The sequence below is a fragment of the Pseudorasbora parva genome, chromosome 24, assembly GCF_024679245.1.
Source record: "Pseudorasbora parva isolate DD20220531a chromosome 24, ASM2467924v1, whole genome shotgun sequence".
NCBI classification, from domain to species: domain Eukaryota; kingdom Metazoa; phylum Chordata; class Actinopteri; order Cypriniformes; family Gobionidae; genus Pseudorasbora; species Pseudorasbora parva.
In genome coordinates this window covers 3,662,300-3,684,537 of record NC_090195.1, presented here as the reverse complement: position 1 = coordinate 3,684,537, position 22,238 = coordinate 3,662,300, and the positions used below count along the sequence as shown (strand labels likewise).

The window sequence follows — 22,238 nt, the reverse complement described above, 5'->3', positions numbered from 1 at the left end:
TAAACACAGAAACTGGCGAACGGCGGCGGTCTTTCGAATCAGCTTTGACCGCGACTCTGGAAGACTTGGAGTTAAGCTTTTCTCTGAGAAAAGAACAAAGAACGGCACTGAAGTCATTCTTTAAAAGGGAAGATGTGTTCTGAGTTTTGCCGACCGGATACGGCGAATGTTTAATCTGTCAGCGAGCTCTGTTTCACCTTCGTTGCTCTGGTTGGTGTAGCGCTATCCTATTGCGTGCAGAGGGAGTTTGAAAGACAACCGTTTATCCGCCCCTCGGATTGAGCCGTCAATGGTGAGTTTCCAGACCAAACATCTTGATGTGGGTCTGGCTTGTCAGGCTACTGCCGCTCAGCTTCTCGTCAGATTTTCTGTCCAATCAAATGCTGTCTAGAATCTGAAGCCCCGCCCCCTAAATTCTAAACAGACGCTGAAGCTGCAGCTGACGTCGCTCACTTGTTCACACGTTTACTACTTTCTACATGGTGAAGGGCACATAGTGCACTATATAGGGGATAGGGAACCATCAGACAGTGTACACTGCAAAAAAAATGCTTTTCTTACTTAGTATTTTTGTCTTGTTTCTAGTCCAAACATCTAAAAATTCTCAAAACAAGAAGTATTTACCATACTAGCAAAAGTAATTGTCTTGTTTTGGAAAAAAATACTCAAAATTAAGAGTTTTTGCTTAAAATAAGATAAATAATCTGCCAATGGAGTAAGCAAAATAATCTAGTTTTCTGTTTGAATTAATATTATTTTGTTTACCCCATTGGCAGATTATTTTACTATAAGTGTCAGTGAACCACCTTAGCTCCGGTCCAGAGACACAATAGCACAGAGCAGATCATATAACAGAAACACATTGGACCCATTTGAGTTGCTCCATTGCTGTATTTTAAATCAGTATGGAGGAAAACGGTTAGAGGTAAGGAGGAAACTTTGGCTTTACCGAGCTCAACGACTCGAGCTCAACGAGCTGTGATATAAACTAAACGCTTCCGCCTATTTTTAAAAAGGGAAGAAGCTGTTCAATATGCCTCGCTTCATCTTACTGTTTTAGTGCAAATTATTACGTCAACACATTGAATAATGCTACGCATTTCCAGGCATTTACAGTGGGACTTTAAGTGTCTATTAAACTACAACTTAAAATAACTATAAACATATTCTCATATTCTTTGTCCACACCAGAGCTATAACGATAACGAGACACAGAGGAATGATTCAGGAAATGAATGATCCAGCGAAAGAACAATAAAAACATTGACAGCCCATCAGAATCCACTCAAAGGACCTCCAAAAAGACCTCAAGCATTTATAATAAGCAGAAAGTTGTCAGGCATTCGTGTGGATGGTAACATTATCAGTATCATTATAGTCATCGTTCTTGGTGTGAATGTCATAGAATGATATGTAACGGTCTTCATGTGCATTTTAGCAAAATGCTAGTCAAACTCCATTGAAATCAATTGTGAGTCATGATTTTAATAGTGTCACAGCTGATTTCAGAAGAGTTTGTTTTGTGGTTTAAAAAATACTTTATATTGAGAAATATTATTGACTAAATTGAGCAGAAAATGACACAATCTGTATTATATAAAACGCTATATCAATGACTTGACATATCTTCCTAGTTGACCATCATTCCAGAATAGTGAGCAAGCTGACTATCTAGATAGTGTGGTAAAGTAGCTATACAAAAGGATCAGGTATGGCTGAAAACTATTGCCATTTTAGTCTTTAGCAGCCTTTATTGTCTTTATTGTCCTACATTATGCCTTTTTTGTGAATATGATTAGCCTATAAACAATGAGTGTGAACATGAGGGTCCCTATGTAGGTAGTAGTCAACACGGCAGCTCTCTAAGTTTTGCTGCATTTTAATATTGAATGAAATGTTATGCTAAAAATGAGCAACTATATCATTTGGCCAACCAATTAGAGGACTGCAGCTGTTGCATGCTTATAATCAGCATTTTTCAATGTTTCCGCCATATTGAATGAACTTTTTCCTCTGGTGTTTGTCACTGTGCATTCTGGGACTGGCTTTTCTGTGCAGCACTTGATATTTGCATAAAATTTGTCCAAAATAAGGTATCTAAAGCCGCTCACAACGTCTGGAACAGAGCTACAGTGTGGTGTTACGAAACGATCACTTGGCAAAAATGTGAATTCTCATCGCGTCTCACGTCTGAACCTGATTTATTGAGTTTGGATCTCTTCGGGTGTATCTGTATGAATTCTGGATGCTTTCCATAGAACACATACAGGCTGACACACGAGTGCAGGACAGAGATTTGTGTTTGTGTATGTCTGTCTTGCAGTATGTTAATCTTTACACAAACCTCTTCTTTTAGGACCGTGTGAGCAGTCGACGCTCAGAGCAGAACGCTGCTGACAGCCGTGCGAGAGCATTAGGCCTGTTTCACACCGCACACCAATATAACGTTTATTTCTTTTGGCGGCCATATTAACACTGAATTCACACACCGGCGGCCTGAGCAGCGCAGGGCCGTGTAGCAGAAGCATAGGTGCCAACGTATGTTTGATGGGCATAATATGTTAAAAACCGCAGAAAATGTTTCAAATGCATCGATTTATCAACTGACTTTATGGACAATATCGTTTTTTTTAAAGCAACACAAACACTTTCTGTTTAGTGAATCCAGAGCATTTAAGCCGTTTATGTTAAAAAGTCATTCATTTGTGTTAAATATAGTTGGGTAAGTTACTCTAAAAAAGTAACTAATTTCTTGCTACTGATTAAATCTTCACCAGTGTGATTAGATTATTGTGTTGGATTACTTTTATGAAATACTGTCTAAATCCCATATCAACCTTGACCAGTTGAACAATACAAGGATAGATGTGAAGCTACTCTTTTAATTCTTTCAAATAAATAGTAAAAAATGCATTCATTATTCTTGAAGTGTTTAAATGAGGATACATTAAAAACCTACATTTCACATTAAAGGTGAACTATGTAACATTTTTAAAGTAAAATATCCATAAACCACTAGGCCAGTGTTATATATTGTGCTTAGTTGAGCACGTACAATATCCCAAATGTTTGCAACTATTCGTAAATTGTGAGGAAACTGCTATTTTAACCAATGAACCGGGACGTCTGAGGGAGTCGCCTGTCAATTTCGTCATATCTGGGTTACCCTCGATTTCTGTTTTTATTCTGCAGAAACGCTTTACTCTTAGCAGCGCGCTGAGCGAACGCACAAAGTAACGTCATAACATCATTTTAAACACACTCAAATGTGTCTAATATGATAAACAGAGCTGCGTTAACTCATACTCATGACATGAAAAGCGTAAATGGCGCTGACCACTGTGGCATAATAAAAGTCCCGCTGCTCGCGTGGCGTGTGTTGTTCATCTCATTAACAATTGCTCCAGCGGCTGTGTTCAGCTCCTCAACACTCGCTCCTGCTCTGCTCCATAGGCACAATATGCACGATTTTTTGATTAAAATACCAAAAAAACACAGTGTTATATATTCTGTTTACTTGTGTCCTTACATTATCCCAAATGTTTCCAAGAATGTTTAAATCCAGAGAAATAAGCGATTTTAACCAGGACATGCCTATCAATGAAATCATACCTGCGTTACCCTCGATTTCTGATCTTTTTATTTTGTATTTTGTAGAAACCAAAGACGCTTTAATATCTGATGTGTTTTATTAGACAGGTCATTGATCATTGATAGACAGAAAACTGACCATTGTTCTCCAGCTCAACACAGTTATTCTTATTGTTTAATTCACAAGTTCACACTTACATATCATTTATAGAGAGTAAATTTAAATGCGTATTTGGCGTGCTGTCCGGGGGGAGGTCTTTGAGCTCGGACTTCGGCACAAACCCAGAGTACCCATCTCATATGATAAACAGTGCTGTGTACGGTACCCCACACACACATGAGAGGAATAAAATGAGAGGCAGAATAAAAGCTCTGTGAAATCAAGGCGTTATGAGTCTACGCCTGTGTTTTGAATAAGCGACATCTAGCGGCGAAAGATTACAGTAACTAATTACGTTGTAATGCATTACATCCAAAACCGGTTAAGTAGTACTACAAACTAATATTTGGTCTACAGCTATATAAGCTAGTTTATAAAACTATAGCATATATAATTTTATATTTTATAATTGTATTATTTCCTGAGGCCTTTTACAAAGGTTAAGCTTGTCTTTTCATGCTAATACCATGATTTGTTGCACATGGTCTCTTTGAAGAAACTTAGAGTACATTATCATTCCTATATCTTACTCTTTCTTTACCATGGTACAAATGAAAGTCTCATGGTAATATTATCCGATACCATGACTGTACCATAACACAGTAGTTTTCATAGGGATTCTAGCTACTATCTATAGATGCACATATATCCATATGTTAAAGATCAGTAGCAGCTGCAGATATTTATCTTATCTTATCAGACAGCAGTATTATTGCTGAAAGAAAAATTAGCTGAATAGTGTAAATGTATTAATCTTTGTGTCAGGAAAGATATATCGTGTCCAAATGCTCCAGTCGGGCCGTCCTGACACTCCATTAGTATCGCTAATGTCTCCCATAAATCTCTCCGCCTCGTCTAATTCTTCCTGTCCACTCTGTCTTTCCCTGTGCTCCTCTAAACGTCTCTGTCACGTCCAGATGAGAGTTTGCCGACAGTTTCGTTTTCTTTGGTATAATGAAACCCAGAATTGAATTCAGAGCTCTCTGCTTTTTCCTCTCACCTCTCGCTCGGCCTCTTCTCATGCCATCTGCTGTGGTTTGGTGGCCCCGTCTCCAAATGACCCCCAGTACACGCTCGACTCCCTCGTTTTCTCGCCTCAACACACGCCAAGGACTCCCGCTGATTTTGTGCCCGACCTGGCAGTCGTTCAGTGTGATCTCGTTAAAATCATCCCCCCATTCAGCTGAGAGAACAAGGACAAAGAGATTAGCAGAGTTATAACAGGCTAATGAGTGGCGGACCACAAATGGAGGGTCTGACAGTTAAATTAAGTTAAACTATAGTTCCCTAGAGGGCATGTGATATCGATATTTATCACGATTTTCATTTACCAATAACGGGGAAGGAAATGCTTTACCCATATATTCGTTAGACCTTGAGAATAAATGAAAACAAGTAAGGTTTGTGAACACAACCACTTTATTTACCAGTGTTTATGCTGAGATTTGTTGATAGGTGACCCATAACTATCTCCTGTCTTTCTGTTTAATTTTTAAGAAGGAATCACATCTAGCCTTTCCCTGGAATTGGTTCACCCTCCACCTATGTGTTCATTCTTTTGTTTTCACATCCCTATGGTCTATGCAGTCTGCACAGGAAACAGAAACGATTAGTTCACCTCCTGAGTGTGAGGATCTGTTCCGCTTGACCCGGCTCAGTATCTTCAAAGTCCCTTAATCATTAGTCCTTTCCCTCGGCGGCCATCTTTGAAACGCCTCTTAGGCATGCAAGTGCTGCTCCTATCTCTTCGAAACATCAAATGGGAAAACATAAAAGTATCCAAAACTGTTTGTTTTCATATTTAAAATCACCAATGAAATCTGTATATTCTCAATAATTTTTTGTTTCTAAACTCCTAAATCACGACCCAAAAATTTGCATTTTTTTGCCTGGACAAAGCTAATGCGCATACGCGTCCTAAGCAAGTGCCTCAGAAACTGCCTGTTTCTATAGCAACCAGAGCTTCTAATCAACGATTGGATCTTTCATTTAGAAGGCGGGGCTTATTTGCCATATAGTATGCATTGACATCACTTTCCCGCCAGGAATGAGTGGCAGAAGAGCTGCTGCATGAATGGATTTAATAGGTTAAAATGTCAATATTGTGTTCCTTTTCAACTTACCAAAGATCCAGTGATCCATGGATATTGACATGCAGCCAGGAATCGTGTTTTCCTGTCATTTATATGAGCCTGATTTCAGTCATCAGTTTCGAGAGTGTATCCTGCATGTATATGCGGATGGGCCTATGGTGAAGCGTACATGTGGCCGCTTGTCAAGAATGGAAAACATAATTGACAGAATGTCTAGACCGTGTTAGAGAGGATTAACGCATGTGCAGAACTCAGCTCTGGACAAACACTCGAGTGGTGAGTGGATTCTAACATAAACGCCTGTGATTGGCCATTGTGTTCAAGAAATCAACAAACATGCCTGCGATTGGCTAATTTACTCCCCGAAGCGAAAACATGTTGGAAGTGTAATCATTTGAAGAGCGCATATACAGCTACGCACTTGGAGCTTTTTCCAACTCTTTTTGGCTAATAATATGCTATTATTACAGAGAAAACAGATTCTAGACCAGCAGTTATAGGCTGCTTTTCCCTCTAAAAGCAATCAGTAGCAGAAGCAGCAGGCGGCGGTGGCTTGAGTGAGAAAATTACACACTATTATCAAGTCTCCCTCGGTCCGGATGTCCATGGGGTCCGTGGAAAAGCCTCCCCTGACCCCCTCTCTGGCGCTGAGCCTGGTTTTGTGTGTTTTCCGCAGCATTCACACTGAAAACCAATGCTGTCTCTCAGTCGTTTTGCCACTCAGTAGGCGTGACCGCAGCGACTCCGGCCAATGGTGACGTCACGTGCATACCCTTCATTGGGTGTTGTACTGTCTTCCTTTTATAAGTAATAGAGTGCACCGTCTTCCTACATATAAAGTCTTTGTTATCTTATAACAAATACAACATTACGTTAGTATTATTGACTGTAGGTTGTATTATATGTATTGTATGTTAAATATCTTTGCTTCATGAAAGTGTTTTTTATAATATAGATAAAGTTAAAGCATTAAACATCTCTTTATTACCATATTCAGTGTTGTGGAAAAGACAGAAATCTACGGAGCCCGGCACGTCACTTATACACTGTAAAAGATTTGTGGTGGTTTTTGTTGGTTTAACTTAAAAAAAGTAAGTAACCTGGTTGCCTTAAAATTTTGAGTTTACTGAAATTAAAAATTTGAGTTGATACAATGAGCAAATTAGTTTAATAAATAGTAACTCAAAATATTTTTGTATTACTATTTATTCTAAACTTTTTCACTTTTTTTCTAAATAATTTTTTACAGTGTAGGAGAAAAATAAAAACAAATCTGTGCCGACGGTTTTGCAATCTGTTCCCTCAGTTTATAAACCGTGATCACAAATTCTTAAACTGTTCCCTCGGTTTAACAAATTGTGCCCATGGATTAGTAAACCGTACCCACGAATTTCCAAACCATACCTTTGGTTTTTAAATCCATTCCCACAAATTCATAATCTGTGCGCACGGGTTTGTAAAAACTGCATTCATGGATTCATTTTAGAAGAATAATAGCAAACTCCCAGGTGTTAACAAATCATATTTTTATTCATCAGATTATATCAACTGCAGTGATTCTCTATAAGCAGGTAGTGGAATACAAAGATTTAATAAGAATGATGTGCTTTAAAATCTTTTTTAATTGTAATAATCTTAGCACTGTATTATTATTGCCTAATTAACCGGCATGGCATTTTGTATTATCACTGACTTTTCATTTCTTTGTTCCTCTTCTCTTCTTCTAAATGCATGTAGCCTAAATTATTATCTCCATTTTGTAAAATAAAGATTATTTATTTACAACAATACCCTATGCATCGCACCGTAATAGGTGGCCTGGTCGAATCTGCTGCAAAGATTGGAGGCGGGCCACAAATCCGTGAGTACAGTTTTTACAAACCCGTGCGCACGGATTGTTAATTTGTGGGAACGGATTTGGTAAACCGAGGGAACAGTTTAAGAATTCGTGATCACGGTTTATAAACTGAGGGAACGGATTGCAAAACCGTCGGCACGGATTGTTTTTTTCCTCCTATAGGTGACGGCTCTGTAGTACTCCACAAATTTGTAAGGAATAAGCTACAATTTGAGACCATAAACTCATCATATGACTCTAATAGTTAAAGTAAATAAATAAATAACTACTTCTGGTGAAAATCTGAAGTGTGCATACGATGGACACTTTACCATCCCATGAGGTCACGGGAGAGGATTTGTGAGTGCCAGACGCAACATGGCGAATGTAGTATATCTGCATACTGCATATATTCATACTATATAGAACATACTTTTTTAGTGGTTGCAAAGTAATTACAAAATAAGTACCTACTCAGGAGAGTATGTGATTTCGGACGCAGTTGTGGTGTATGTGTGTGTGTGTGTGTATGTATGCTAGTCATGGCCACCTGCACAGGACACGAGAAGTACGAACACTAACCAAATCCTCATTAAACACACACACAAGCCCACTTTTACTGCCTTAGGTTTCCTATACGTCACAAACCAAAACATGCTGTTTCCGAGGGAAAAAAACGCCACACAGAGCGCTAATGATATAAAGCTGTGATGCTGTAGAGAAACCTTGTAGAGATGTGTTTATCTTCCTGTTTATTTGTTAGTCTGCCAACTATTGAACTAGCTTGTCGCTTTGTTTCTTTGCGTGCTACGATTCAAAGGACACATTTGTCGAAGTACTTGTTAAAAAATTGTTTGTGCTCTTGTAAAACCAAAGACATCTAGAAATTTGGACTGGATTTCTATATTTCCTGTTCGCTCTAGCAGCATCTAAACAGTCTGAAAGATGCCTGTAAACCAAAAATACTAAATGCCACCTTTTATGTTTGGCTCGTCTAAACACATGTAACCAATTAAGTAAATTAATAAATAAAAGCATTCTCAGCACCCTATTACTCCATTTTATGTGAGCGTAAGTATCGTGACATTTCAAAACAAATATAAAGCTTATAAAATGTAGCATTTAGTCAGAGATCTCCGGCATGAAATAACGCCGGCGTGTCTGTAACTCATCAACGTCGCTGGTCCTGGGCTCTCGTCCTGTGCCAAACCTTCAGAGAAGAAACTTCCAGCTGTTGCCTGTTTCTGGGAGTTTCGGAGTGAGTCACTCTTCAGCGAGTGAAATGCCTGTTCAGTCGAATAGAAGTTAAAGATTAAAAACATGTCCGCTAAAGGACTAATCTTAATATTTTCCTGTTTTTTGGTTGTTTTGAATCACCATCCTGTTGTGTTTTTGAAGAGCTAGCCAACGAACCTGGCAGGTTTCGTACAGAGTTCTGGTCTGGAGATTATTGCTCATTTTATTGACAGTTGTTTATTTGAATATTGAAACCTGGTATCTTAAATCAACTCTCCTCCTTTCTCCAACTCTCCTCATATATAGTGATTAGAAGATATGATCTGTTCATTCCATGGGTGTCGAGAGCACACAAAAAAAGTGAGTGGGTCCCATCAAATTTTTTACTGGAGTAGATGCAATTTACATTAAGTGCATATTGTGCATATAGCATGTACTAATCATCCCCCTCTCCTGATTGGCTCCATCACTCGGTCTCCTCTCCACCAATCAGCTGGTGTGTGGTGAGCGTTCTGGCGCAATATGGCTGCCGTCGCATCATCCAGGTGATGCTGCACATTGGTGGTGGTTGAGGAGATTCCCCTCTTCTATGTAAAGCGCTTTGAGTGCCTTGAAAAGCGCTATATAAATCGAACGCATTAGTCTGCACTAAATGTCTGGTTGGGCCAGAGAAAATGACAAAAGTCACCAAATCATTTACAGACATCAGTTTAGACACATGGGAGGAAGTTTTCACACAAATCGACCTAAGGTTCGAATCCGCCTTTTACCGAACTCGCTCTACCCCTTTTTCCCATCACATATCAGATCGGAAAGGCATTTATTTTCAATAAAAACGAAGAAACATTCTAAAAGTGGAAATAAAGTGTCTAATGTGTGTTTAATAATAAAGTGCTTATTGGTTAGGGGTAGGTGAACAGAATTATAGACGGTAAAAGTGAGTGTGTCCAATATCATTGGTCTTAAAAAGTGGGTGGGTCTTGTCCCACACACACACAATGGTTCCGACGCCCATAGTTCATTCACACATTTTATTTTAAGCGATAGTTCACCCAAACCTGTATGAGTTTCTTTCTTCTGTTGGACACAAAAGACGATATTTTAAAGAATTTTCATGGCACCCATTTTAAAATGTCTTTAAAATGTATTTTGTGTTCAGCATAAGAAAGAAACTCATACAGGTTTGGAACAACATGAAGTAAAACTTTTTTGGGGGTGAACTATCCCTTTAAAGGTGCAGTGTGTACATTTTAGTGGCATCTAGTGGTGAGGTTGTGAATTGCAATCACCCACTGCTCACCCCATAGAGCACATAGAGAAGCTACGGTGGCTGACACAGGACAAAGATGCCGTCGTCTAACCAGCAGAGAGTGACTAGCAATCTGTAGAGAAGTTTGTCCCTTTAGGGCTACAGTAGAAACATAACGGCGCAAATTGGCGACTGTAAGAGGACCCGTGGTGTGTGTAGATAGAAACGGCTCATCCTTAGGTAATAAAAACATAACAGTTCATTTATGTTACATTATTACATTATGTATGGTATCTACTCCAGTCATATTTTTCTGTGAGAGGACCCATCCATTTTTGTGCTTCCGATGTCCATGCAATAGATCTTCATAAATACTACACACTGAACCTTTTAATCAGTTTGTAAAACACTTTTTGTTCAGACAATCATCTGAATGAACCGATTCACTTAAAATGGAAAAAGTTATACTTTTTTTATATATATATATTTAGTTGTTAGCCATTTTCTCTTTCTTTTGTTTCTAGTAGCTTGTTTGTAATCTAAATTATGAGTAGCTTGTAGTTTGACCAGCTACAGTTTCAAAGTAGCCTCACTGCCAAATTGCTGTTTTGACTACACCCAACTCTTGTGTTACGACTTTTGCCAATTTTCCTAATTCTTTCAGAATCCCAAATCACTCGCTTTTCTCTCACTGGCAAAAACAAAAGATTTGAACGGAGCCGTGAAACTTCACGACTCTTTCATGTGTGAACAATCTACGCAACAGGAAACGCCTAATCAATTAGAAACACATGTGAGCCAAATGTTCTGATATTTATGCTCACATAAAACCAGGGATGGAATTTTTAATGAGCTGTTATTCTTAGTTGATAAAACATATGTGTGTTAAAGCGCACAGGTGATGTTCTGTGAAAGGTGTTGTTCTGTGGTTTTGCTCTTTTTTATTAGTGGCGGTCACTAAGACGAGCATCGCTATCACTGTTGCTCATGCTTTAGGTTAGTGATTTGAGCAAACTAGTAATCTTAATGGGACAGTTCACCCAAAAATGAACATTTTGTCATTACTTACCCTCAAGTTTTTCCAACCCTGTATTAGTTTTTCTTCTGTTGAACACAAAAAAAGATATTTTAAATGTTGGTAATCAATCCGTCAATCAAACATTGACTTCCATTGTATGAAAAAAATACTATGTCTTTAAAATATCGTCCTTTGTGCACAGAAGAAAGAACTCATATGGGTTTGGAACAACATGAGGGTGAGTAAATAATGACAATGACTGCAAACCCTACGCTCAAAATAATACATTGGTTTGAGTAGAGCCAACTCAAATTAAACAAAATAGTGAAACGAAATGAAATGTTTAGAGTATTTAGAAAAACTTACAGTTGAAGTAATCTGAAATGTTTTATTGTTTTGAGTGATTTTATGAACTTGTTTTTTTTCAATTTAGACAAACTTAAATTTAACTGAAACTGGGCTGGGATTTATATTTCCCAACATGCTTTGCCATGACACTCAAAAGGGAGACTAAATGCTAAAATTATAAGATTTTTTTTTGTGCAAGATTAATGTTAGAGCTACACTGTGTAACTTTTTTAGTTTATTCTTAGCCAAAAACACTTAGTTCTTTCAAAAATATATGTGCTCATTAATATTGCTTTCAAGTAATAAAGTATTCACGTAAGTTTATAATATGCCATTGAATATACATACTGGTGAGGGGTTTGAATCATAGACAGTAAAGGTTCGAATGCCGGTCGCCATGTTGCCCCTCCATCTTGAAAGTAAAGTAGCCAAAGAGGGACATACCCGTAAATTCAAGCTGCGCCTTTCGCGTTTTAACACTCGATGGCACCGTGTCGAATGTGAAGAGGGGGATTGCCATGTTAATCTTGGACTAAATTGGCCACCGTAGGAGTTAAAGCGAAATCAGAATTGAGAGGAACAGAAACTATTATTCACTGGATGGTCATATACCTTTACACCGCTAGATGGGGGAAAATATCACACAGTGTAGCTTTAAAGTTTAGATTTAGGAGTGTTTATTATTTTGCTATAGTTTAGAAGAGTTTTGTTATGTGACGAGTGGAGCATGAGCTTAGTTTGAGAACAGATATATAGAATGTTTAATGTTCTTTATTGCTGTACTCGCTACGCGAATGATATCAAAGCATTGTGTTCCCAATTAGCAAGATAGCATTTATTGAATTAGCTGGTTAAAGCTAGCCAAGTTTCCACTACTAAAATATTTAAGTTGACCATTTTAATTTAAGTGTTTGAATTAGCTTACCCAAATATTTAAAGTTCAGACCAATAAAAATGTATGATTACAAAATTACAAAAATTTTGCCAACATATTCAGGTGTAAAGAGTTGTTGAAAAGAAACTAGCAACCTAATTGTAATGCCCTGCCAATCGCTCAAAACAAATGAACGGTCAAACTCCTTTTTTTCATATTGCTTGATTGCAATAAGTAGAGTTCTAATTTGTGCAAAATGCACCGTGCCTTTCACAGCGTGAACTACAAGATGTATGGCATTAACAGAAATGTGTTTTTGGGTGTAGTTCAGTGCATACCTGTAGAGCGTGCTCCATCAAACTAACGTTCCTGCTCTACAGAAATGAATTTGGAGCTCTGGGTTTGCTCTAACCTCAGGTTAATAGGTTTGAGTGCTTTCAGCTGTGTTTGGAAAGCTCTTGTAATAGAGGAAGGGTGCCATTGAGAAAGACCCTTGGAACAACTTTAGATTAAGTACCACGCTCAAGGCACAAACGCAGTGCTGAGAGATATCAGAGAAAAAATGCTCCTTTCCAAATCCGTGCTCAAATCAGACCCCCATCTGGAAACGCCCTAGAAACTGTTCACATTCAGACTGGACTGTGTGCTTTCATAATTCAATCTCTGCCTTGTGCGTTTGTGACACTGTGTAGCTTTTTATTTGGGTGTGAATCTGTTCTTTTTGTCACACGTTTGGAATTTAATTAGGAGAAATGCACACACCCTTACAGCGCTCACATACACACATCGCCTGCAGACGTTTATCGAGCTGAATTTGCTGTAATCTCACCCTGTTGACTTTAGCCCAGAATCCCCTCGAAATTACACCCCCTTTTCATGACCCCCATCACACACACACTCACACAGAGCAGCAGATGGTGTGTGTGTTAGGGAATGGCCCAAGCAGGTTTCATTAACCACAGAATTCCATACAAATTGGCCCTGTAATAACAGACACACACATGCACACGGACAAAAATCAAACACTTCACGATGAAACAGGCATGCTTTTTTAATAAAAAAAGATTAAAACCTTTTACCTTTTTAAAGCAGATCACACATCCATAATGTGAATCTCCCTTTCCACCACATCCCAAAGGTGCTCCTATTGGACTGTGGAGGCCATTTCCATATAGTGAACACATTGTCATGTTTAAGAAACCAGTTTGAGATGATTTGTGCTTTGTGACATGGTGCGTTATCCTGCTGGAAGCAGGCATCAGAAGATCTCTGGTGGGCTAACAAGGATGCTAAAGACCACAACCTCTAGCATCAGTCACTAGTGCTCTTCTTGAGATCAGGGGAGTGAGGTTTACACGCACAGATCTTACTTACCTCCTTTACACTCACCCCCCTAAACCTCAATCCAATCCGGATCACGGCACCAACTGTAATGTCCTACTCAATCTGCTCGGAGTGGGATTCGAACCGCCATCTCTGGGTGCTTTCTGACCTACCTCATTTAGTTCGGTTGAATCGCACTAGAGTTCGTTTCCCTCTTTGGTTTGGTTCGTTTGGTCAGGTGTGAAAGCAGCAATCGCACTCGGGTGCGCACCAAAAGCGGACCAAACAAGCGTACCGAAACCTCCTTGAAGAGCTGGTCTCGGTACGCTTTCAAACGGCAGTTTGTTTGTGGTGGTGAGAACGTGATCCGACCTCGAACACAACCAACTGCAAAAGTACTGATCATTTTTAAACTAAACCAGCTGCCGTAGTTAGCTGCGATGACAATATGTGCATGACATTATTACCTGCTGATAGATAGTTGGCAATATTTTCTGAAGATGAGCATGTCAGAGTTAAGAATAATTAATGCACGCCCCCTCCTTGAAGGGACGAGCGATGCGCGCTCGCCGTTTGCAGTGCATTTGAACGTTGTTTTCAACAGAGGTGGACAAAGTACACAACTTCATTACTTGAGTAAAAGTAAAAGTACTACTGGTTAAATACAGTACAGAAGTATTTGTTTTCAAAAGTACTTAAGTATCAAAAGTACATTTTCTTTTTTATGCCAACATTTTATTATTGTTGTATAAATGCACATTATGCCATCATGATTTAAGCCAGTCAGTGGTGCTCCATCAGACGTACTAGCATATGACTAACTTAAACTAATTTAAATACGTGCATAAAATTTACAAAGCCTGTTACAAAGCTTCTGTCACTTTAAGGGCGAATGCACAGATCCTATACTCTGTTTAAGTTAATACTTGCCAAAATGAAAATTTTGACACCCGTCTCTTCCATTTTGCTATAAACTGATCAGTGTTCAAAAATGCTGTGAAATCATTGAACTTCACGAGACTCTACAAGAGTGATTCCTGAAAGGCTTTCTGCAAAAACCCAAACACCTTTTAAAGAAGAAATAAATCATCCACTGACTTTTAAAGCTGCTACAAAAATGACTTCAATGACCTTGATAGAAATGTAAAAAGTATGATATTTGAGTAATACTCAGGTAAAATAATACTCAAGTAAAGTACAGATACTCAAAAAGTGTACTTAAGTACAGTACTTAAAGGGTTACTTCAGCGATTAGCATATGGCTTTGTATCAGTAGAAACCCTGGAGTACTGAGACAAGAGATTTATGCATTTTATATAAATGATATTTGCATCATAGGAGGAATGTTTGGCTAAAGGCTAAAGACTACAGCCAGCAGAGGGAGCCATTTCCGCATGTTTTGAACCCGCTCATGGGGGACTCAGGCACTCATTTAAATGGAGCTACTAATAATGAGCAATGCAAGTCTTTTAACTTCTAAAATTAATTTCTATGAAAGTTAAGCTTGCAAAGGCATGAACTGAAACGTGCCAGACTGAACTGACTGAACACGTTGTGAATGTATGCCGTGAGTGTAGTCGCGATTACCTCAGCTCTCATCACGAGAGCTCATCAGCTCATTTATCTGACTCCTGCAGTTAGTGCTCAGTGTTGTGAGACTCGCGCGGTGACTCACTCATTATATTGAACACACACGTTCAGTATTTAATTGTATTGTCTTCTCCAACTCAGTCACAGTAATCCAGTTGGTGGCTTTGATAATGACCTCATAGGGCAGCAAAGCATTCTGGGAATTGTTGTCTTTCATCCCCATGAGACAAAAATACATTTTCTGTCTTTTCTCAGTCTAGAAGGCACCAAATTCAAAAATAATTTCACATTTCTCCTACATTGATGACCCAGTTTAAATACAGATTCATCTTCCCAGCGCTGAAGTACCCCTTTAAGTAAATGTACTGTCCACCTCTGGTTATCAAGTCGCATCCGCGCTTCATTATAGAAATGTATTGTTTGCATACTGTGGTAAATACACACAATGTAGATTATGGCCAGAGACAAAACCAGCCCGCATTCGTCTCTCCGTAGTGTTATAGTTTGCTGGCTTTTCCTCTTCTGTTGGAATTTTCCCACAGGTAAATTCTGACTAGTCGAAAAGCAACTAAGGAAATACGCCATGGCCAATGAGTGATGTGGATGTTGTCATGTGCCTGCGTTTTAGTTTGCTTCAACTGGTTCAGACCAAAGCAATCAGTGTGGTGTGAAAAGAAACCAAAAAAGCTGAAAAATGCAACAATGTATAATTGTTTGCCCTTGGTTTCGAACCAAATGAACCGAACTAGAGATGTGAAAGCACCCTCTGGCATGGGAGGCGAGTGTGTTAAAAAGGATGCTAAAGACCGCAGCCCTAGTGTGAGGGGCTAGAGCACCTCTTGACATCAGGGGAGTGAAGTTTACACACACAGCCCTTACTAGCGTATGTCTGTAGCGAGACTGCCTTGCTCTCGGTAACTGAGGCACTGAGACTGGCAAAAGCTGCTTCCAAATCCTCAGTGCTCATTCTGCTGGATTTGTCTGCTGCTTTTGACACAGTTAACCACCAGATCCTCCTGTCCACACTTAAGACGATGGGTATCTCAGGAACTGCCCTCCAGTGGTTCAGGTCTTACCTCTCTGGTAGGTCCTACAGGGTGTCATGGAGAGGTGTAGTGTCTAAGTCACATCATCTAGCTACTGGGGTTCCCCAGGGCTCAGTCCTTGGACCACTTCTCTTCTCCATCTACATGTCATCATTAGGTTCCGTCATTCAGAAACACAGCTTTTCCTATCACTGCTATGCTGATGACACTCAACTCTCCTTCTCATTTCAACCAGATGATCCTACAGTCAGTGTTCGTATCGCTGCCTGTCTGACAGACATTTCTGACTGGATGAAAGAGCATCATCTTAAACTCAATCTTGCAAAGACAGAATTACTTGTTTTCTCAACCAACCCAGCACTTCATCAAAATTACTCCATTCAGCTTGGTTCATCGACCATAACTCCATCAAGGACAGCCAGGAACCTTGGAGTTGTGATTGATGACCAGTTAAACTTCACTGACCACATTACTGCAACAGCCCGGTCCTGCAGATTTGCTTTATACAACATTAGAAAGATTAGACCCTTCCTATCAGAACAGGCTGCACAACTCCTGGTTCAAGCTCTTGTTCTCTCCAGACTGGACTATTGTAATGCTCTTCTGGCTGGGCTTCCAGCATGCACTATCAAACCCTTGATCCAGAATGCAGCGGCGAGAGTGGTCTTTAATGAGCCGAAGAGAGCGCATGTTACGCCTCTCTTCATCAAACTGCACTGGTTGCCAATGGCGGCTCGCATCAAATTCAAGGCTCTAGTTCTCGCCTACAAAACAACCACTGGTTCTGCACCAATATACCTAAACTCACTTGTTCAGACTTACACACCCTCCAGAAGCTTGCGTTCTGCGAATGAGCAGCGCCTCGTGGTTCCATCCCAAAGAGGCATGAAATCGCTCTCACAGACATTTTCCTGGACCGTTCCCACCTGGTGGAATCACCTTCTGATCTCAATTCGTGCTGCCGAGTCTGTAGCCATTTTTAAAAAACATCTTAAGACACATCTTTTCCAATTGCACTTTTCCTATTGCACTTGACCAATACAGAATAGCACTTACTGATCATATCTATGTCTCTCATCCGGATTTGTGCCTTCAGGCGGGTATGTTACATAGTTATCATAGCTACCAAAATCCAGTGTTCTGTATTTTGCGTACGTGAGTTTTTGCTGTCGATGGCTATTGCTGCGCGTTTAGCTAGAATGCCATACAAAACCAACCCATTGGGCCACTGAATCCGCATTAACGACAACAGTTGGGGCATCAGCCTTAGTCCTAATGGGTTGTTATCATAGCTATCAAAATCCAGTGTTCTGTATTTTCCGTACGTGAGTATTTGTTGTAGCTGGCTATAAAAAAAAATAAAAATAAAAAAAAAGTTGTGTACTGTGCTAATTAATTGAGACTTCTTACAGCTCTTACAGGTTGTTGGCCTTGTTTGTCTCGTTGCTTCTATTACTCTCCCCTTTTTTGTAAGTCGCTTTGGATAAAAGCGTCTGCTAAATGATTAAATGTAAATGTAAATGTCTGTTACAGAGGACATGGTCAACAACAATACTCAGGTAGACTGTGACGTTTAACTGATGGTATGAAGGTAAGAGGGAAAAAAAATGCCATCAAAACTTTTCTGAAAACAATCAGTTCCCTGTAGGGATACAGTCATATGAGCCCTCATCCCCAATTCAATATTTATCTTTGAATATTTCGAACATCGGGAACTTGCTGTGCCTGATACAGTTTTTTTCTCTGCTGGCCTGAGAGTCTGTGCTCTCTCTTTTTTGCATCTCTGGCCAATACGTTTTGGGAAATTATTGCAATACAGTTTGTCTGCAATTCTGGAACATTTTCGTCCCCCCCAAAAAAGGTTGTCAATTGTGTGTTTGGAGCAACAAACCGTCCGGTTCACCAGTGCATCTCTAAAAAACTTGACGTTTTGGTTGACAACATCTAGGTCATGTTGGCTGTTGGTTAATTTGAACAAATATTCAAATCGTATTATTTGGTCAAACAATCTGAAAAAACTTGAAATGAGCTGCAAATTTTTTTCCTGGTTCATCACTCTAAAAAATACTGGGTTAAAAACAACCCAAGTTGGGTTGAAAATGGACAAACTCAGAAATTGGGTTGTTTGAATAGGTCCATTCACTGGGATCAAACAACCCAATTTCTGGGTTTGTCCATTTTCAACCCAACTTAGGTTGTTTTTAACCCAGCATTTTTTAGAGTGATGTTGACTTGAAAAACAAAGGTTCAGTAGAGATGACTTTTTTTGTAGGGTTGCTATATGGTTCTCTGAAGACTAATAAAGTTTGTTTCATTACAGGTTCTGCAGATCAGTGCTTTACTTTTTACCTTCTTTAAAGCACCAGAACTAGCGAATAAATGTTCTTTGTGGCGCTCTAAAGTTTCTGCTATAAACCCTTTTAGCTATATTGTATGTTTGAGAAAAACATCATATGCACATCCATAAAAACATGTAGCTTTCATCAATAACGTGTTCACCCTCTCTTTCTTTATAGCGTGCAACTGTAACCTGCACGCACGCCGCTGTCGCTTTAACATGGAGTTATATAAGCTCTCGGGCCGTAAGAGCGGAGGAGTGTGTATGAACTGCAGACACAACACCGCCGGACGCCACTGCCATTACTGCAAAGAGGGATTCTACAGAGACATGGCCAAACCCATCACACACCGCCGAGCCTGCAAAGGTACGACCCAAGTTTCAGATGTTTATGTCTTTATCTTCAACGAGATATTGGTATTCCTTCATCTCTAATCCCCAATGAAATAGTGATGATTGCATCATAACATTAATAACATTAAACATTGACTGAAGATGTCTGCCTCATTTACAGCCGCTGTAAAGTCCCCAGTGGCAACAAATGAAATTACACAAATAATGACTGTGTCCAAACAGATCTTCCCTGTCCTCTATTGCTCAGACAAACAGAAACTCCAGACTCAAACCAATCGCGACCTCTCAAATAAGCAGGGCAATGTTTCTGATTGGCTGGGCCGCTGTCTGATAATGTTTTACAAGAGCTGTCACAGAGAGACAAGTATACAGATAATTTGAAAATAATTTAAAATTCAAGTGTGATTTCTGAGGACATCTGTTATGTGTTGTCTTCCAAAATAAATCACTTACAGCTGTTTAAAGGACTTAAAGGACAAACATTTATAAATGATGATATTGAGCAACAACATGGCGATTTTTGGATAGCAATTATATTTATGTATTATTGTTTATGCAGGTGTTTCGGGAGTTTATGAAAACCAAATGAATTAAGGCATAATTGAAATGTATTATATTATAAATTATATATAATTGTATAATATTTATATACAGTATGTAACTGCAATTTTTTTCGTAAATATATGTATGTGTGTCTATTTAAATATACATAATAATTATACACCACCGTACACATACATATATTATGGAAACACAAACTTTTATTTTGGATACGGTTAATTGTGATTAATCAGCCCTAATATATATATAATAAAATAAAACAATCAAAATAAAACACTTATTAAAAATATCAAATATTTTACTTGTTTGTCTGAATGTCTGTGAATATACAAATGTGTTTGTATATGTGTGAATATATAAATGATTTTAATAGTATGTGCGATATCTCAGATCTAAGGTGTTCGGCTGAGAAAAAGGTTTGTGAATCCCTGGTTTAGTCTTTTACCACCATTTACAGACTAATTTAATTTTGGACCTTGAAAACTGCAGGCAGGATTTGTTTGGATATAATTTTATAGCTTACTCCATTACATAAGAGTCACTCGTGTTTATTTTCTGACTGTGACTCGTTTATTAATGGGTTAAAAATTTATTTATGTGAGTAAAATGTTTTATGCACTGTATTTTCCAGTTTGAAAGCTTCCACATAAAATCATTAACACACACACACACACACACACACACACACACACACACACACACACACACATATATAAATTAATATCTAAAAATAGAATACAGTTCAATGAAACCACAGCAAGACTGGTGTGCACTGGGAGCAGCCGGTACATGAAGCTCATATATCTGCTGCCGTCACACCAGCCAAAGCAAACAGAGCCCTGTAAGAAAACACACATCAGAGCTGGAGAAAAATGGAAGTGTTTGGATAAAAGATGTCTTGTAAGTTGTGGATTTCTGAAAGGAAAAGGCAATCCAAATGCAGAGGGTTTTCTATAAGATAAATTACAAGCAGCATAAAATGCCTGCTTCCTACAAAACTGTCAATAATTCTGCTTTTGTGACCGTTGCCAAGAGCTGAAATTCATTTATTTGGATCAGTGACAAAGTTTATATGTGCAGTGTTTAACAGTGATGAAGTGTTTGTGTATGTGTGTGCATGTGTGTTTGTGTAAGTATTATATCATTTATGTTAAAGTGCATTTAAGTTGCAGATGGTAGACCAGTCATTGCAAAGAAGTGTATACAGTATATACAGAAGATGCTCGGACCGTCCCGCTTTGAGTGCTAGTAGACAACATTTTTATTCACCCTAAAATGGAAATGAACTCATCATTTACTGTTGTTTCTGTGCCATATGCCCTTCTTTCTTTTTCGGACCACAAAAGGAGAATTTAAAAAAAATGTCCCGCTCATGTTTGGCTATAATGGCAGAGAATACCATCATCAAACTTTACAAAAGAGATGCAAAATATCCCAAAAATATCCCAGAAATATCCCATATGACACGGCCGTCTGCTCCAAGTGTTCTGAAGGTATACGATAGGGTTTGGTGGAAAACTAGGGTTAGCAGGTATTAAACATACACTCTCTAATGAGAGTTAGTAGTTCCTTGTCACCTACAGAATGCCTAAAGAGGACCAGAAAAAGAAAGTGTTATCAGTTGAATAAAATCGAGTTGTTTCTGCTGCTCTCTGCTGGTTTGAAATGAACTAAATAGCACTGGTTCAGTGTGATGGCAACTGGAGCCAGTACTGTTCTTAGAAATGTTTGTGGCTTCCTGAACCTCTTCTGTATGACATTTGTTCTGAATGGATGTGTGTGTGTGTGTGTGTGTGTGTGTGTGTGTGTGTGTGTGTGTGTGTGTGTGTGTGTGTGTGTGTGTGTGTGTGTGTGTGTGTGTGTGTGTGTGTGTGTGTGTGTGTGTCAATCAGGAGCTCTTTTGTTGTGCTGTCAGTGTTAATTTGATAACGCCCATGTTGAGCGCTGAGTCCTCTTATCAGTGTTACTGTGATACAGCACCTGAGAATTCCTTAAATTCCACACAAACACACACACACACACACACACACACACACAGAGAGAGAGAAAGAGATGAAGTCACAGCTTCCAGCTCTCACCTGCAGATGCCACAGCTGTTCAAACCTTATCTCTCTCTCTCTCTCTCTTTCTCTCTCTCTCTCTCTCTCTCTCTCTCTCTCTCTCTCTCTCTCTCTCTCTCTCTCTCTCTCTCTGTCTCCCTGTGTGTGTGTGTGTGTGTGTGTGTGTGTGTGTGTGTGTGTGTGGACACAGAGAGGACACAGAGAGGAAACACACATACACATGTAGACACACGCTCAAACACTACTATAGACAACACCAATACACACAAACCCATCATTATAATAAAAAAACATGTACTTGTCTTAGCACTCACACTGTCCTTGAAAGTGATTGGTTCTGGATCTGGATCACTTCAGTTAACTTTCCATTCACTAACCCAGTTTAGGTTGATCCAAAGGTCACACAATATTTGGAACTACAATGTCAAAATAAAGTTTATCAAAAAATGTATCAGAACATTCAAGACAACTGCATACTGCATTGAGACATGAAGCAAATGTGAATTCATATACATTTTTTATTTATTTTATTATTTTATTATATTTTAGCTATATAATTC

General features: G+C 39.0%; 1 protein-coding gene across 2 annotated transcripts in view; it reads left to right on the top strand.

Moving 5' to 3' along the window:
• ntn2 (netrin 2) overlaps positions 1–22,238 on the top strand; it is a 38,727-nt gene that overhangs the window by 11,387 nt on the left and 5,102 nt on the right. For both annotated transcript variants that reach the window (XM_067434608.1, XM_067434607.1), the window contains one exon: positions 18,882–19,070. In XM_067434608.1, coding sequence (XP_067290709.1) covers positions 18,882–19,070 — 189 coding nt within the window. The remainder of the gene's footprint in view (positions 1–18,881; positions 19,071–22,238) is intronic.